Consider the following 16296-nt stretch of genomic DNA (forward strand, 5'->3'; position numbering starts at 1 on the left):
ATTTATGTGCCTGATATTGATCTGGAGCTAAATACAAAAAAAAAAAAAAGTTACAAAGTTTATAGAACCTCCAGAAAAAGGAAAAAAAAAAAAAAAAAAGAGTGCTGTGAAAAACAATAACAAGGGTAGTTACAATGAAATTATGTAGGACCTCTAGCTCATTTCATATAATGAAATGTACCACTGAAATCAAGAATGCAGGTCATTACTTACAGGACAGGCAAAGCATTGCTTAGGTTCACTGAGAAAGATTAGCAGAGTTAAAAGGATAATATTTAAAAGTAAAAAAGAAATGGGGATATAAAGAATGGGGTACTACTCTTTTGTGAAAAACCTTAGTGAGAATATTACTTGGTATTGTATTCAATTAAGTTTGTGGTTTACAAAGGACACTGATAATCTACAAAGCTGACCAAAAAAAAAGCCACAAGAATGAACTACTGATTAGAAAAAAAACCTTTGCACTGAGACACTATGAAAATCAGTTCTATAAAAAGATTCAAAAATACTTAAAAATAATCTTTAAATGTATATGTGGGAGAGATTTTTGATATCTGTTGGTTACATTTAGCAAAGATAAGAAAATACCAACTAAATAGAAAATGAAGCTAAGTGAATTCTAAAAGAAATACCTCACAAGTTATCTTTGAAATGGAGAATAATTAAACACTGGCATAATTTACATAATATAGTGCCCACTGGACTGTCAGCAAGCCTTCAAGTCAAGAATGTTTAGGTTTTCTGCTATACTCTAGTTTAACCAGATTTGTATAGTCTAAATTAGAAATTACAGTTTAAAATTTCATGATTAATACAAACACATCCATCCAGAAGACCCCTCATTATCCCTTCTGCTCTTACAATTTAACTCCCTGCATATTTTTCCACCCAACATAGTAGAGAACCTAACTGTGAGTGAAGAAAAGGGAGAATCAAGGCTTAGACCTTAGTACTGAGCAATAAAGTTTCAAGCCTTAGTCATTTGACTTCCCTAAGGAAGATAAAATATGTTCAGGAGTGTCTCAGGCACTCTGGATTTAAATTTGATCCTCATTCCCACAACTGACACTTTAATTGTAGGGCCTTTCTTAGCCTCACATCTACAAGACAGCAGAGGTGCTTTGGCAGACACACAATAGCTCTTTTGTGAAAGCAGGTTCACATTCACCAGCAGCCCTGCCCTGTTGGCTGATTGCTTCTTGCTTCTTCTCACCTTATGCTCCTCGACACATTTGTGCAATCAAGTATTAAGATGGCAATACTCCTTTTCAGTGGTTTAACATGGATAAAAGATTTTATCCTTAACTAAGTTTTTTCTAATAAAAGGAAAAAAGGATAGCTTGAAATGGAAGAAGAATATGCAGAAGGCTGCATTAAGGATGACCACGAAGGCCAAAAGATAGACCTATGTAAGTAACTACTGTGCTATATTCCATGGATCCCATTCCAGTCAAGTTCACTGAGTTACTACTGGGATTACTAGATGGGTACCAGCAGGTCTGTCCTTGCTCCCCAGGAGCACAGTGTCAGTGACTGGGGATGAAAGAAGCTCAACCTCACAATGTAATTGAGGCCAGCCAGAATATGATGTGTATTGGCTCTGATCCACGCCCCATGTTTGAGGAGTGATGAATCAATCGTCTTCCATAGATAACCAAGCTGGTCAGTTTTGCTGAAGGAAATAACAGTTTTACTAAGATGGACCGTGTCCCACGGTGAGAGCACATCCCACCAGGGTGTGCCAGCAGCCCAGTGTGCACTTCCCATGGCTTGCAGCAGGAAGGAGCCTGAACCGTGGCACCATGAAGCCCTTAAACTCTATTTCAACCAGCCTCCAGTTCTCTGGAGAGCTACAGTCAGGTCCACACAGTGCAACACTTTATACTCCTTCCATCATGATCTCAGCAAAGTGATACCTTCAGCCTTCTCCAGGCACCTATAGCTCTAACCCATGAAGTGAAAGAGATGTTTCTCATGACTAACCTGCAACCAGTGCCCCTTAACCTCAGCATAACCAAGCCACAGAGTTTTACTTGACTGAGAATTCAATTAGTCTCCTATCAACACACATCTGCTATTGAGAACCTACAGAATCCCAAGTGGTCTTCAACTGCTCCCAGAGGTCTTGCAAGTACTTGGTTTCTTTGACTAGGAAATGTTACTATATTTTTCCTTTCAATTTAGAAAGACTATTCTGAGAATAATTTTTCTGTTCAATATTTTTTAAAATATGACACAACATTTTAATTTTTAAGCAGCAATATATACCACTTAAAGACATAGCAGAGAGAAAGCAAGTTATTTAAAAAAAAGTTTCCTGAAGCACAAACCTGAGGTAATTTTTCTGGAATAGGCTCATTCTGAAGAGCTTGAAGGGCCTTCATTGCAGCATTATGTCTAGCAGCTTGTCGAGTCTTTCCTTCACCAAAAAACTCACTGTTTCCAACAGTTAACTGGACATAGAAAATTTTAGGCACTGGGCAGTGATACCTTGAAGGAAGTAATGAAAAGAAAACAACAATACAAGTTAGGAATTTTACCCATCCATTTAATGTAAAATAGAGTAGTACTTGGGAATAAAACATTATCTTTTCTACCAGAATAAGACCCAGCACTCAAATGCATGTGCTGTTCCTCAGCAAGGCAGTTGGTAACTCTGACAGCAGCTCCTATGTGCAAACCAGCTCTTCACCTACATTTGTCCTCTGCAAGGAGCTCTACTATTTATCAGTCCAACAGCCCAGCTCTTCTCTCTTCTTGGTTTGAGTCTTGAGGAAATGAAACCTAAGGAGAACCAAAAACTCCAGTGGAAGCCCTGCCTGGGACACAACTGTCCCACAGACAAGTGGTACAGAGGAAGAAGGATTGTGAGGTTACTCATGTGAAACCTGTCATCATAGTTCAGCTCTAAGGCTCAACAAAAGCCAGATGACAGAGAGTATACTTAGCAGAAATGGATCCTTACTTCTTTTGTTCATATTTTATAGCAATGTAAAAAAGCCCAGGATTCCAGGATTCCAAAAGCATGGGCAAAAACAAGGTCCATGACAACAGAACTAGATTTACTCAAAGTACTAGATTCATTCAAACAGAGTACTACATTTTCCTTATTCCTCTTAAAGGATCTTTTTTAAAGTGTGCTCTCTCCACTTTTATCTGTGAACATGGATGGTGACTTTTTTGTATGAAGACATTCTGAATTTTCATTAATAATTGTAACCCAGTTGTTTCAACTGTAAAACAAAATAAAAAGTTACCAGAGAGCAGCACACTTCAAACCCAAACAAGTGTGAATAAGTACTCTGGCCTCAGTGTCCCTGAACTTTGTGCCTAATTCTAAAAATAAATTTATATGGAATGAGCCAAACATAACACTGGCTCCAACATGCCTCTGGCTATAGGGCCTTGGAGGAGTGAGCTAAGTTGCCTTTATGACAAGCAAAAAGCGGGTATTTACTTTGCCCTCTTGTTCACAGTTTAACACACTTACAGAGAATTATTAAGACCTGGAAATGCTTTTGCTTATGTAACATTTTCATTAAATTATATAATAACTCCTGCTGGAAAGGCTTCTGGAGGTTATCTGGTCCAATGCAGCACACAGAATATGGTCAAGATCTGAAGTTACATTGTCTTGTCCAGGCATTGTCCAAGGTATCATGGAGGTCTCCCAGGACGAAGATACCACAACATCTCTGGACTACCTGTTATAGTGTTGGACCACACTTTCTGGAAAACTATTAGAAAGTTCCTAAATGCCTAATGGAATTCAAACACTTAGCACTGAAATTGTTGCAGATTTGCAGATGGAACAGAAGTATTCCTCCCAATGCCAAAAATGACCAGCTTCCAGTCTTTGCCATCACAGGACTCCCTCCTAGCTTACCAGCCCAATCAGCACGGACTCTCCCTGCTCCTGCTTTGGTATGGCTGAGAATTCATGCTCTTGTACTTGCAGGATCTTAGAGACAATCCAATTGATCTCTTCCTCATTTGTTTTAGTGATGTCAGCACAGTTTGCTGACATCTTCCTGCATCTTCTTTACTCGGTAACACAAATCCTCTGACAGTGCACACCTCCTGCAGACAAGACCACTATCTCTACAGCCTAGCTAGAGCTCTGGAGCCAGCTCTGACTCAAGGTCTCTGATGCACCAGGAGAGCTGCTCCAGATGGTGCTAGGAACTGTGCCAGGTGGTGCATCACCAGCACTGCTGAGCACACACCCCATCCTCAGCAGAGTTTCTGACTCCCTTCTGCATCCACTGCTGTGCAATCTGCATTGTCTCTAGGAGCAGTGCTCTAGGCCCTACACTTACATGTGCTTTTACCTGCTGAGGAGGTGCTTGACCCTCTCTAATAAGGAGATGACTGGAAGGAAAGCTCAGTGCAGCTTTTGACCAGGAGTAGTTGACAGAGCTTACTGGCAGCTGCTAGAGCTTGCTAGAAGCCACAGCCTCCTGTAGTTATCTTTTCCCCACAGCAACAGGTACCCTCCAGTTCCTCAAAGAGTTCCCAGGAATCTTTCCACCATTCCAGAAGACGTAGAACTGGAAATGGCTGCATGTGTTGGCTGCTGCTTAGCACAAGACAAACTGTGTCATGCAAAAGCAGTAGGCACCTTGATAGCATGTCCCACCTCATTACTTCACAATCCTCTTTAAATAGAAAGAAATGTGGTAGTGCTGTTAGCAACTACCTAAATTGAGGGAAAATACAATATCCATCAGAAGTTCCTGTTTCCTGTTGAGTTCCTAGACCTACCCTTCTCTCCACTGCATGCAAAGGAGGAAAGCACATGAACTTAATCCACTTTATAAACTCAAATCCCACAACAGGCCTTCTCTTTTTCCCTCTCCCCTCCCCACCTTTTTCTTTTAAAGAGTGTTTAGGGAGCTATTTATGTGATAATAAGGAAAAATGATATTCAGCCTGTGGCTCTAGAGCCTCATGCAGCTCTTTGGCATTGCCAGAATGATTAGGCTTTTACATGGTTTTGATTAAATTTTTCTTGCTCTCCTTGTCCTCAAGCAGAGTTGTAACAGAGCACTGATAATATGAGCATTGCCAGGAAAGTGCAAAGGAACACCTGAAATCCTCAGAAAAGGAACTAAATCTGTGAGGATATTGGCTTCTCTACAACGAGAAGCATGTCAAAGGAAACAACATCCTCCTCTTTTCAGTGGTGAGGACAGAGACTGTATTAACAAAAGTCTCAAAAGCAATCATAGTATTACAGTCTGAAAGTACAGTGTGACAATTAAACTGAGTTTTAATAATGAATGATTCTGCATCCTGAAAATGTACACTCATGTAAGGAACAAGCCCATGGAAAGGTAAAATGATGTATCTGCCACTGGCCATTAACAAACCTTCCCAGTATACTATATATGAGTTATTAGAAGGGGCTGAAAGCATTAGCAATCTTCGGAATATTCATACAGAATTTGCTATTATTATTATTATTATGCAATAACATATCAGCACAGTATTTTCCATCTCAAGTACATCTGCATGTCAGCTCTACACTCCTCAGTCCTCTTTCACTCTGTTCAGCCACACAACTGAAACAGGCAGGATTTCAAACAGTAACGCCTCACATATGGACTCCTTAGGTCTCTGAAAGTTTTTAAATTTTCTTCATTTTAAAAATATGCATCTCCCTGCATCCTACACGGCAGCTACAAATGTTAGGATTTTCCCTGGAGAAAATTCTTACGTGAAAGAGATTTTCAGGTGATACTGGCACACTCCTCAGAACACAAGCTGACCAACACAGCCAAATGACTAAGTAAGACTAGAAGACAACAAAAGGGCACGTGAAATGATACATTCAATTGGAAGAAAACGAAGCATGATAACAGATAATACACAATAAGTCACATATAACCTATAAAAACCAGCTCATTTTCATCTGGCTCTTCTGGACATTTAAGATTCTTAAAAAGATCCTTCAAATAGGAGGTCTGGAAAGCAGGTTCCCTTTATTCCCTCTAAGTTCACAGCAGCAGAAATCTACTTTTTAGCTAATACCACTAGAACAGTCAACCTGAAAAAGGGTATTTGCTCTGTGACTGTGACCTTGAATGTCAAGTTTCAGCAATGAGTAAATATTTACAACTAGTTATAAACCCCTAAAAACAGGGGTTCATAACAGAAATGCTGACAGACTTTAACTAAGTTGGTGTGAGTGGGCGCCACTATAATTAAATAAATCACCAAGGTCTGTTGACAATTAGAAAACTCATTTTGGTTTGCCACAGAGACAAACAAAAATTCTGTTCATTATAATTTTACTGGAATATGATGTCATAACATGTAAGCATACTGAAACAATCTGCTGCTTTTCCAGCCAAAATATTAATTGCATACTAAGGAGCCCTTGGGGCCTCTTCCTTTTTGGCCATCAAATCCACACACACAAAGACAAATAAAGTATTAGTACATACGTTATGTGTTCATACTGCATTTCCTGCATTTCTCTGGATTCCTCAATGGCATAAATGTTTTTGATAAATATTGTTACTTTCTTCTTAGAAGGGGAAAAAAAGCAAGTGCAAGATGCAGCTCACAGAAACCAGGAAGTTTACTTAGATTTAGCCTCATGTTAAAAAGTCAGTAAGATTTTCTCTAAATTCTAATGGTCAATGAAGTAAAAAAAACCAAATAAACCCAATTACTTCCCCCCTACACAAGTGTTATGGGAAGAAACAATTTCCCATATAAATATTCCCATTTCATAATGCAAAGTGAAGAGGAACTGGGACCATATTTTAGTGGCCACGACAAATGCCACTAAAACATGAGCTATTCTGCAGATGCCAGCTCTGTGCTGAAAGGGTCATTTTCTATCTGGACCTTTTCCATGTGAAGTCAATCAAGCTGGCAGCCCTGCTGGCACTGTTTAATCAGGAAAATGCTGTGAGCTTTGTGAGTGGAGGGGTAGAGAGCCACAGACCATTCAGGGGAGTAGGAAACAGCATTTGCTGTGAACAACTTTTTTCTCCATTACATTTGAAATTTCTCTAGGGGAGCAAGTTGCTTAGTGCAGCTGTTCCCTGGCTATGTCCTATTTTCCTAAGCAGTCCATTAGCCACGTGCATTTCTTACAGATGTGAGTTCTATGTTTTGAAGAAGGAAACATCCAGTATAGTCACTTTTGTCTTCACACAGTGAACCTTCTGGTTCTTTCAGCAGATCCACAACAACACCTGGGAACAAAGAGGCTCTCTCTTCCAAGTACTCCTTTTGAGAACTACAGCCCATTATTCTTGAAGTGTGTCTACTACAGGCTAGGCTGCCTGATCAAGCGGAACCTAGAGATGAAGCCTTGTTGATCCAATTCCAGGAAGAATCGCACTTGCAGGCTTTCGTCCTGCTGGGGGACTTCAACCCCCCTGACATCTGCTGGGAAAGTAGCAGGGTGAGCTGTAGGCAATCCAGGAGATTCCTGGAATGCATGGAGGATAACTTCTTAACCACCCTGGTTAAAAAGAGAACTTGGGGTGAAAAAGAGAAGCTATCATCTCTAGGCGGAGGGTCAGGTAACTTGGGAGAATTATAAGGATGTAGCAAGGTCATGTAGTAAGAAGATTAGAGGGGCCAAAGCCCAACTAGAACTTGATTTAGCCACTAGAGTTTAAGACAACAAAAAAAGTTTCTATAAATACATTGGCAGCAAAAGGAGGGTCTTCATCATTTGTTAAATGAAGAGAGTAGTGACAGGGGATGAGGAAAAGGCAGAGATACCTAACGTCTTCTTTGTCTCAGTCTTTACTATCAAGACCAGCTGTCTTCAGAATACCCAGGTCCCAGTGCTGGAAGTTGGTGATGGGGAGCTGAATGAAGCCCCCATAGAGATGGTTAGTGACCTGCTATGCCAATTAAACACTCACAAATCTATGGGCCCAGACGGGATCTACCCCAGAGTTATGAGGGAACTGGTGAAAGACCTTGCCAAACCACCCTCAATAATCTAAAAGCTGTGCTGGTAAACTGATGAAGTTCCAGCTGACCAGAAACTAGCAAATGTAACATCCATCTGCAAGAATGGTCGGAAGGATGATCTGGGGAACAACAGGCCCATCAACCTCGGTTCCAGGCAAGGTTATCATCCAGAGTGCCATTGCATGGCACATGCAGGACAACTAGAGGATCAAGCCCAGCCAAAATGGATTTACAAAAGGAAAGCCCTGCTTGACCAGCCTGATCTCTTTCTATGACGAAGTGACTCACTTAGTAGATGAGAGAAAAGCTGTGGATGTCATCTACCTGGACTTCAGTAAAGCCTTTGACACTATTTCCCCCACCATCCTCCTAGAAAAACTGGCTGCTTGCAAGCTTGGATGGGTGGGCTCTTTGCTAGTTAAAACTTGGCTGAATGGCTGGGCCCAGAGAGTTGTGGTGAATGGAGCTAAATCCTGTTGGAAGTCAGTTGCTAGTGGTGTTCCCCAAGGCTCAGTTTTGTGTCTGGTCCTGTTTAACCTCCTTACTGATGATTTGGATGTAGGAATTGAATGCAGTAAACTTGCCAGTGACACTAAGTTGGGTGCAGGTGTTGATCTACTCAAGGGTAGGAAGGCTCTGCAGAGAGACCTGGACAGACAATCAGTGGGCTAAGGACGACTGCATGAGGTTCAGTAAGGCAAAGTGCTGAGTCCTGCACTTGGGTCACAACAACCCAATGCAGCAGTACAGGCTAAGGAAGGAGCTGTTCAGCAGAAAGGGCCTTGGGGGTGCTGTTTGACAGCTGGCTGAATACGAGCCAGCAGTATGTCCAGGTGGCCAAGAAGGCCAATGGCATCTTGGCCTGCATCAAGAATAGTGTAGCCAGCAGGACAAGGGAACCCCCCTGCACTCGGCATTGGTGAGGCTATACCCCAAGTACTGTGTTCAGTTCATAGTGCCTCACTTTGAGGCGCTGGAGCACATCCAGAGAAGCACAACTAGGCTCATGAAAGGTCTAGAAAATGAGTCTTACGAGGAACAGCCCAAGAGAGCTGGATTTGTTTAGTCTTGAGAGGAAGTAATGGCTTTAAGCTGAGACAGGGGAGATTCGGATTGGATATTTGAAAAAAAATTTTCATGATCAGGCTGGTCAGGCATTGGAATAGGTTGCCCAGGGAGGTGGTGGAGTCACCATCCCTGTAGCTGCTTGAGAGACAAATGGATCTGACACTGGATGTTGTGCTTTAGTGGTGTTAGTATCGCAGTGGTAGTGCTGCACTGATAGTTGTACTTGACGATCTTAAAGGTTTCTTCCAACCTTGATGATTCTACTTTATGATTCCTGAGCCAGGTAATAGACAGGTCTACCAGAGAGGATGTGATACTGGATCTGCTGGTCACCAATGCAAGCAAGCTGATCAGGGACATAAGACTGGAGGCAACCTGGGCTACAGTGATCATGCCTTGGTGGAGCTCCATTTCTGAGGGATATGGGTCAGATAAAGAGTAAAATTAGGCTCCTGAACCTTAGGAAAGCAAACTTTCAGCTTTTCAAGGAGATAGTCAATAGGGTCCCCCTGGGAGACTGCCCTCAGGGACAACAGAGCAGAACAGAGCTGGCAGATCTTTAGTGAAGTCTTCCACAGAGCACAAGAGCTAACAATTCCCAGGAGCAAGAAATTGGTCAAGGAAAACAAGAGACCAGCATGGCTGGGTAAGGAACTGCTGGTCAAACTAAAGAGAAAGAAGCACATGCACAGGCATGGAAACAAGGACAGGTAACCTGGGAAGACTATAGGGATGAAGTACAGTTGTGTAGGGATGGGGTGAGGAAAGCCAAGGTGAAGCTGGAACTGAACCTGGCAGGGAATGTAAAAAATAACAAGAAGGGCATCTACAAGTATGTTAACCAGAAAAGGAAGGTCAAAGAACGTGTTCCCTGCTGAAAAACAATGCTGATAACAACAGATGAGGAGAAGGTTGAGGTACTGAACAACTGTTTTGCCAGTCTTCAATGGCAATCTCTCTTCCCACACCACCAAAGCCCCTCCTACTGTAAGTAAAGGTCAGGTTCATGACCACTTGAGGAACCTGAATATAAACAAGTCTCTGGGACCTGATGGGCTGCAACACAGAGTCCTGAGGAGAATTAGTGGATTTAGTTGCCAAGCCACTCTCCATGATATTTGAAAAGTAATGGCAGTCAGATGAAGTCCCAGGAGACTAGCAAAGGGAAACATAGTACCTATCTAAAGAAGGGTAGAAAGGAGGACCTGGGAACAACTTGTCTGTCAGCCTCACCTCTGCGCCTGGGAAGATCATGGAACAGATCCTCCTGGAAGCTGTGCTGAGGCACAGGGAGGATAGGGAGGTCATTTGGAACAGCCAGGAAAGCTTTACTAAGGGCAAGTCCTGCCTGACCAACCTAGTGGCTTTCTACAATGGAGTGACAAAGGAAAAGGCTACAGATGTCATTTATCCGGACCTCTGTAGAACCTTTGACACAGTCCCCCACAACATGCCTCTTTCTAAACTGGAACGAGCTGGATTTGATTAATGGACTGTTAGATGGATAAGAAAGTGTTTGGACAGTTGCATCCAGAATGTATCAGTTAGTGTCTCAGTCCTGATGGACATCAATGGTGTCCCTCAGGGATCTGTGTTGGGACAAGTGTTATTTAGTATCTACATTAATAACATAGACAAAGGGATCAAGTGCACCTCCATCAAATTTGCATGACACCAAGCTGAGTGGGGAGGTTGTCACACCTGAGGGATGGGATGCCATCCAGAGGGACCTGGACAAGCTCAAGAAATGGGCCCATGGGAATCTCATGAGGTTTAACAAGACCAAGTGGGAAGTGCAGCACCTGGATTGGGACAAGCCCCAGTAACAACACAGTCTGGGGGATGAACAGATTGAGAGCAGCTCTGCCGAGAAGGACATGGGGGTACTGGTGGATGAGAGGCTGGACATGAGTGGGAAATTCTTTACTGTGAGGTTGGTGAGGCACTGCAACAGGTTGCCCAGAGAAGCTGTGGATGCCCATCCCTGGAAGTTCAAGGCCAGGTTGGATGGAGCAATCCGGTCTAGTGGAAGGTGTTCTTGCCCATGGCAGGGATTTGGAACAAGATGGTCTTTGAGATCCCTTCCAACCCAAACCATTCTATGATGAATCAGTCTGCCTCTTCTCTTCTAGATTACTTTCACATCCTCCAAAAACATTCTTAATGTAAAGTGAACAAGACATTCTTAATGTAAAGGGAGCAAGGCACACATTGTGTATCAGTTTTAGCCACAGACATCCCTTATTTGAATGCTGACCTCCTCCCAGCTACATAGACGAGAACAAAAAAAGAAAAATCATGTATACTTGTCCCAGACTATTCTTCATTCGAAAGATGAATTCGAAGGATAAATCAATTTTGACCTAGTTGTAGAAAATCCCTAAGCAAAAGAATGTTTAACTGACTACATAAGAATTGTAAAGAATAACCATGTGATGGAAATATATTAACAGAAAGAGATTCAAAAGCATCTGTTCATTTTTTTAAAAAATAGTCATAAAACATAACAGAGTTTCTTCCCATTTTAAGACATAGAAACCCCAAAGCTTCTCTATTTCAAATGCAAGAATGTAAGAAAATCCTGCATTAAGCAGTCAAGATCCATGAGTTGCAGGCAACTGCATAATGTAATCCTCTTTATCTGTTAAGGTCTATTAGAAAACAAATGAGATTACTTGCTTCTGCTGGGAGGATGATCTAGAAGCTGAGTTGATACTTAGGAATCTCTTAATGTTCAGCTTGGCTATACTTTTACATAGTTATTTTGGTTTGTGTCAATATTATCCTGTAACTTACATAATTTACCTATTTTTCTGTTGTTTACCCTCCATCATGAGCTTTCACACTCCCTATCAGCCATTGCTTTGAAAGGGAACAAGTTAATGTATTTCAGAACTCTTCTGTATAAAAAGCTACCCAGGGTCTTGATAATCCTTCCATCCCTTCCCCGTACTTGCTCCTGTTCTTAAGCACAAAAGCCAAGAATGGTAGGCAATATACCATATAAAAGGCTAACAGTGTTCTGCATAATAGCAATATTTATGTATCTACACCAGAAATATCTTGCTCAACACATCTTAAAAATCACATTTGTCTCTCCACTAATTCAACCACAATAGTTCTTCTCAGTTTATCTTGCAAATACTTAATAATACAACACTTCTGTTCTGTGATTTCCAATTTAATTACCCTCAGGTGACAACAGAGTTAGTACTACTGGTGCTTATGTTATTAATCTTACATTTCAGACTGGAAAGTCTAGTCTCATTGCATTTCTAATATGTCAGCCCTCTCTATCACCCAAGTCTTCCTGCCTATCTTGACCTTCCTGTGTATCAATGATGCCTTTTACATCTCATGAACATTTTCCTACTTCTTGTGCAAATATCTTTAACTAAAATAACTTAAAAGGCTGATTCTAAAACTGGAAGAACTGTACTTAATAATCTTCCTCCTAGTTTGACTTTTAATACTGCTGATTATTTTTCTTTTCCTTTCCCACCCTGTATTTCTTACACAAATCCCCTTCTCCTTCAGTTTAATGAAAACATTATCCTTATCTAATGCTATAAAATGCTTAACTGAATCCCACAAATATAAGATTTACTTTAGTCTCTTTACCTAAAAAATGAGTTGGCACATAACATCTAAGGTTAACACATTAGTCATACACAACCTACCTTCAGTACACAGTAATTTCACACTGCGTTTTATACTTTTTTGTCTGTTTTTATTAATACTCTCTTTTAAACTTTATTATGAGTCTGGGAATTTTTCATGAAGCTAATGATAATTCCCTTTTCTATTTTTTTTTCCTGAGCTAGAGGCTATGTAGTTCCTTCAAGCAGTATGAGTAACTAAGTAAAAAAAAAAAAAATTGACTCATGTTTCCACGATCACAGTATCGAAACATTCCTGAGTGAAAAACAAGAGGGAGGAGGATTCAGTTTAACATAACATTATCTAATGTGGAATCTTCCCAGGAGAATTTGTGATGACAAGATGATAATATTGCCACATCTCTGTTTCTCTGAATTCCAAGTTGCTAAATACAGACATTTGACTGAAATAAATATTTCAATATTTACTCTCTGCATTTACCACTACTTTGTTTACTATTTATAGTAAATACATACAACAAGAAGTAAAAAACTTGTTGCTCATCACAAGTAACTAAAAGTAAAACCAACAGAAAGCTACAGACATTTTAAGTTAAGGACTTTGAACCATCATGGATTAAGCTCAAAAGTAATAGAGGAAACATACTGAACTTGATATGCAGCACTAGTTTCAGAGATGCTTCCATGAACAGTAAGTTCAGGTCTCTGGTTCCACTTTTATTGCTCTCTCTCCCTCAAACTTAACCCTTGAAGTTAAGATGAACAACATGTGAAAGTTCCAGAAGGGTCTCCAAACCAGCCCAAATACTCCCTCTTAAAGAAAAACTAGTGCAAAAGATATGTAAGGGGGAAAAAAAAATGCTTAGGAGAAGTAATAGGAAAAAACCCAGGGAAAAAAAGAACGTCCCAAAGTACTGTATACTGAAGACTAAGGTAGAAAAAACAAGTGAAAAACAACAAGAAGAGAACAGAGAAAAAAATGTTATGTGCCTCTAAAGAAGTATTTTTATCTATCAGCTGAATAACTAAGTAATGAAAATGGTCCACAAAACTTCAACATATTCTTGAATGTAAAATGAACATAGATAATATAGGAACATAACAAGAATAGTGCCTCCACAGTTAAAGACATAGGAAAATGTCAAGTGGACAGAGCTGAATGGAGATGGGGGTTGGGGGAAGGAAAAGATAAATATAAGGAAAAAGAAAAGGTTCTTTTCTGTGACACAAAACCAAGTACAGTAAGAATAAAAGGGGAAAACAATGAAGCTGTGATGCACACTGTATACTTTAGAGGTTAAAGCAGACATCCAGAAGACAAACATCTCAAAGTCTTATCTACTTCAGCTCATAAAATTTCCCATGAACTGTATTACTCACTAATCTTTACAAGCATGCAGTGGTTACTGAGAATGCTGTCTAAATAGCCATTACAGTAAAAGAACATAAACAATGCTGCATATCTGACTACAGTATCATTTTCTTTTTACATAAGAAACCTGTGTCCAAAAAAAAAAAGAAAAAAATCATGTCACTTGCCAGACTAGACACTAAGTAAATGAGAGAATGAAGTATCTCACTTATTTTATTATATATTTACGCCAGTAATATAATACTAATAAAAGTGTTACTAATAAAATCATCTCAGGGCTAAGACTTCATAGGAATTAATTAACCTGAAAGTTCACAGAGGAAGAAGGCCCAAGAAAGTTCATAGAGTGATTCTCACCATCCAAATTCACTTAAATTCAAATAATTAGTGTGTACTGTTCAACATTCCTTTCCCCCTTTGAGGAATGTAAACATACAGGCATTAAATTGCATTATCATCAGTAAGAAATTTAACCTATCACTTTAAAATTGGAAATTAAAGGATTGAAAGTAAGAACAAGCTGAAAAATCCCACTCAATTCTGATTTAATAAGCCACTCCTCAGCAGATGAGTGCAGTTGAGGATGCACATTCCCCTACCTTGCTAGTTATCAGCTCTGCAACCTCTAAAAATGGCCACACATGGCCAGCTAAAGCTTCTATCCAGAATTCTTCTCATCTGTGCAATCAGACTTGCAAAGAAAAGAAATGTGAGAGAGAGAGCTTGGTCAATTGCAAGTGAGAGCATTTTATGTTGCCCTGCACAACATATCAGGATGCTGACAAAAAAGTGGATGGCCTTAAGAAGGAAGCTTTATCTACACCTGGAAGGGGAAAAGAAGGTGTCTGTTAATTGACCACAGAGAAGTTTGTAAAGGGCCAAAAGGTCAGAAATCAAAAATGATTGGTGAAGCCTTTCAGTGCCTTGACTCCTTTCTACTTAGAAGCAGAAAAAGATCACATTTCCTAGGGAAGCAGACATAATATTATTTAATATTCTTTTTGATTCTTTAATACTCTTTTTCAAAATTTAATGGGCATAATGGATTTACTCCAATGACTGACAAGTAAATAGCAATCCATTGCTAATAAAAACGCATAAGTAATACAATGAAACTGCCATAGTAGTGGTCACCAAACCACAGTGACTTATCTCAGTTGGTCCAGCAAATACAATTTAGTACTGAATATTAACAAAGAAAAAAATTTTAGATCATGTTAGACCAGTACACTAAAATACAAGGTTGCAGACTTTCTGAAAGGTAGGAAATGTAAGAAATGTTTATAAGATGGGGTGGAATTGTATTCTAGAAAACAGGGACTCAAAAAAAGCCTTGAAGAAAAGAGATACCAAGGACTGTTAAAATGGAATCATAGAATTATTTAGGTTGGAAAAGACCTCTAAGAAAATTGACTTCAACCACTAACCCAGCATTAATGAGTCCACCACTAAACCATATCATTAAGTGCCACATCTATGTGTCTTTTAAATACCTCCTGTAGTGGTGACTGAAGCACGTCCCTGGACAGCCTTTCTACTGCTTGACAACCCTTTTGGTAAAGAAATTCTTCCTAATACCTGAAATGATTATTATGACCTTTGACTTAAGGTCAAGTAAACAAGGTTAACATAGAGATTACCTTTACTGAAGAGAATGAAGTCTCTGCTGCTGATGTCTACCTCCTTAAGAATTCTCATTTCTGTTTCCCTGACACATGTCAGAATTGAATCTAAATCAATAAGGTAATTAGAGTCCACATTCTCCTCTGTCATGGAACAGAACTTCTAAGCTAAGTCTTTTGGGCTGTTTTTTGTACAGAGATGATTTTCCTTTTAATCACAACACTGAAGGATTCAACCCCATTTTAGTAAAACATATAATCCAAACAAATCATGGTGCCAAAGTACCTGATGAGTACCTGTGAATGCAACTATTCTTTCTGTGACAGTAAAAACCAACTCAAACTGGCATTCTTCTTTAAAATATCCTGTGAAGACAAGCAGATTTTTGGAAGATCCTGTTAATTAGCATTTCAGAAGAGATGTTAACTGTACTTTCTTTCACAGAACACAAGCACCCACCAAAATCAGTATTATAGACAAGATGTGAAGAGAAACTATAACACAGTGGTTGCTGGTGAAAAGGTGTGCATTCAGACTGCATATATTCTGTTACAAAAGAATCTCGAAAACCTTTCTTCAGAATATTCAATACTTTCGCATTCTGTAGCAGAACTTTCAGTTCGAAAGTGACAAAGACCTGTAAGGATGGAGTACTATTCCAGTCAG

General features: G+C 39.9%; 1 protein-coding gene across 3 annotated transcripts in view; it reads right to left on the reverse strand.

Annotated features, from left to right (window-relative positions):
- STAU2 (staufen double-stranded RNA binding protein 2) overlaps positions 1-16296 on the reverse strand; it is a 171486-nt gene that overhangs the window by 115608 nt on the left and 39582 nt on the right. For all 3 annotated transcript variants that reach the window (XM_082294292.1, XM_082294291.1, XM_082294293.1), the window contains one exon: positions 2331-2490. In XM_082294292.1, coding sequence (XP_082150418.1) covers positions 2331-2490 — 160 coding nt within the window. The remainder of the gene's footprint in view (positions 1-2330; positions 2491-16296) is intronic.

This window comes from Coloeus monedula, assembly GCF_965178545.1.
Source record: "Coloeus monedula genome assembly, chromosome: 1".
In the NCBI taxonomy this organism is placed as follows: Eukaryota; Metazoa; Chordata; class Aves; order Passeriformes; family Corvidae; genus Coloeus; species Coloeus monedula.